This window comes from Pollachius pollachius (genome assembly GCF_949987615.1).
Source record: "Pollachius pollachius genome assembly, chromosome: 10".
NCBI lineage: Eukaryota > Metazoa > Chordata > Actinopteri > Gadiformes > Gadidae > Pollachius > Pollachius pollachius.
Window position 1 is genome coordinate 13345667 of NC_136943.1, and position 2800 is coordinate 13348466.

At 44.0% G+C, this 2800-nt stretch overlaps 1 protein-coding gene across 1 annotated transcript in view; it reads left to right on the forward strand.

Annotated features, from left to right (window-relative positions):
* Nucleotides 1-978, forward strand: part of emx3 (empty spiracles homeobox 3) — a gene marked incomplete at both ends in the record, with an annotated part of 13776 nt that extends 12798 nt beyond the window's left edge. Inside the window, one exon of the mRNA XM_079745535.1 lies at nt 811-978. Within this exon, the coding sequence (XP_079601661.1) occupies nt 811-978 (168 nt within the window). The remainder of the gene's footprint in view (nt 1-810) is intronic.
* Nucleotides 979-2800: the final 1822 nt, after the last annotated feature.

Consider the following 2800-nt stretch of genomic DNA (forward strand, 5'->3'; position numbering starts at 1 on the left):
TATATTTCCTTTACAGTAAACGTGTCCATACAGACCGTTTCCCTGATGTGGAGGCGTGTATGGTTGTAAACGTTTGCTTGTGTCCATGCCAGTAGAGATGGAGCGAGATGACGGGATAGGGATGTCTGACATGAGAATGAGTTCTCCTCGCTCTAATGTTGTCATAGTGGCAGGGCCTGTTGATGTAATGAGAGCTTCAGCACCACAGCTGTAGGCGACGTCAGTACAGTAGTCATGTTGATGATGATGATAATGATGATGATGATGATGATGATATTAACAACAAGCATGCAGTCGCACACACACGCAAAAAAATGTGCGCACAACGCACACACACGCTCAAACACACACGCACACATACACACACACACACACGTGCACACACACACACGCACAGGCACGAGCACACACACACACACACACACACACACACACACACACACACACATTGTTGTGCCACAGATAATTTTCTTCTCTTCGTCCCATGATTTTGATCGCATCGATCCACTATCACCCCACCTATCCCCTTCCTATCTCTCTGTCTCGTTCCTCTGTGTGTCTCTCTCTCTCTCTCTCTCTCTCTCTCTGTCTGTCTGTCTGTCTGTCTGTCTGTCTGTCTCTCTCTCTCTCTCTCTCTCTCTCTCTGTCTGTCTGTCTGTCTGTCTGTCTGTCTGTCTGTCTGTCTGTCTGTCTGTCTGTCTGTCTGTCTTTCTCTCTCTCACTCTCATGATAAATACTCTATGATGCATATGTGATAAAGTGGGTACAGGACCAGGCGTTAACTCCCTCTCTCTCCCTCTGTGTGCGCAGGTAAAGGTGTGGTTCCAGAACCGCCGGACGAAGCACAAGCGGCAGAAACTGGAGGAGGAGTCTCCCGAGGCCCTGCAGAAGAGGAAGGGCAGCCAGCACGTCAGCCGCTGGAGGGTGGCCACCCAGCAGGGGAGCCCGGACCACATCGACGTCATCTCCGACGACTAGGGCCGAGGGACGGCCCGCACACGGCACGGGAGAGGGAGAGGGAAAAGAGGGGGAGGGCGAGAGAGACTGGCACACAACGAGAGAAGGAGACCGAGAGAGAGAGTTCACAGGAACAGATTATTATAAATACACATTAATGACCCATCCAGAGAGGGAAGAACAGAAGCTGTCAATCAAAGAGCACGAAGACACACACACACACACAAACATACACACACACACACACACACACACACACACACACACACACACACACACACACACACACACACACACACACATACATACACACACACACAGACACAAAGTTATTCAAGAAGATAGTCATCAATGACTCACCGACAGTCCCTTTCTAATGAACGACGTTGCGACACACGTGTGCAACATGTTCAGCCTCCCCTTAACGAAGAAACTCTCGTAATGAATGGGGCGAGGACCAGGACGACATGACAGAATTTGGCTACATGTTTGGCAAAAATATACCGCCCCCCACCACCATCCCACTCCTGTCGCACATTTAATATTGTTTTGACCGTGTCGAAAAAGAGATTGTTTGATTTTTTGTCTCATTCGAGTTCAATTGAGTTTCTGGCACTTCCGATCGCTTCTCTCAGACACTCGCAGTTAACGTATGAACAATTCTACTTTTGCTGAATGGGATTATGTGGCAACGATGACCCTCCAAGGAACACTGGATATGAGGAAATATGTCACTGGAACATTGATGAAGTAATAGACTACTTTTCAGACATTGAAACTCTTGTGTTTAAAACACTTCGGACTTGAACGCATTCCATTGGTTGCGTGATGAATCACGGATAAATGTGCACGATGCGCGGCCACGTTGGGAGCACACGCAGCTCCTCTTTGTATTGTGTTGTTTTGATAGGCCTGCATATAGTTGAGCATTGTTTTTCGTTTTATAAATGTATGTTTGGGCCACTATTTCATTTAGACGTTTGTGTTGAACTCCCAGGCGTGGCTTTACCATGTGTTGGTATTTATGTAAATTGATTAAATTGAAAAGTATTCTATGCATCACATAAGTCATAATGTGTTGTTATCTCCCCTGTCTGTACAATTTATTCGTTCAAATCAGCATGTTTGTGTCAGACTATTTGAGACACCTGTGCCTCTGTCTAACTATTAAGTCCGAAATGAAATCAGAAAAAAATACCTCAATTCAAATTATTTTCAGCTTAAATTTTCAGCTGGAAAATAAATCTCCTTATGTAGCACTTCTTAGTCAAATCTATTTTTTCATTGGTCGCAAAAAATAGGAACGCACTACATTCATTGCCCCTCGTCCAACTCAAAGACAGATACATATTTGCAAATTATTTTGCTTTTATTTGTAAAATAAAAAAAATGTTTTCCTCAGAAAGTGTTTCTTACAATTGCACGTGTTACTTATTGAAAAAATATTAAACTGAAATCTCTTTATACTAATAGTAGGCCGGTATTTGCAAAGGCGGCCTATGTGCAGGCATTTTTCTTTATCAATTACTTAATTAATAAGGGCCTAAATTAAAAATACTTCTGCAGCTTATAATATGACTATTTCAAACAGGAAATCTGTTTGTATTATATTCTGTATTCAGTTTTCTTTTTTTTTTTTTACTAAGCAATGGCCAAAAATCGTAACCTTCCGTCGAGGCGACGCAGCAGCAAGGGCTGTGATTGGTCAGCTTACTAAAACACGACGCAGAACCATAAACGTTCATGACTGCGTCGAAACGTCTGCGTGGTCATTGCGTTGCGGGAACGTGGGACCATAAAAAGGACTTTAACGTGGAGAGGCATGATGAGCAATGCGTTCAAC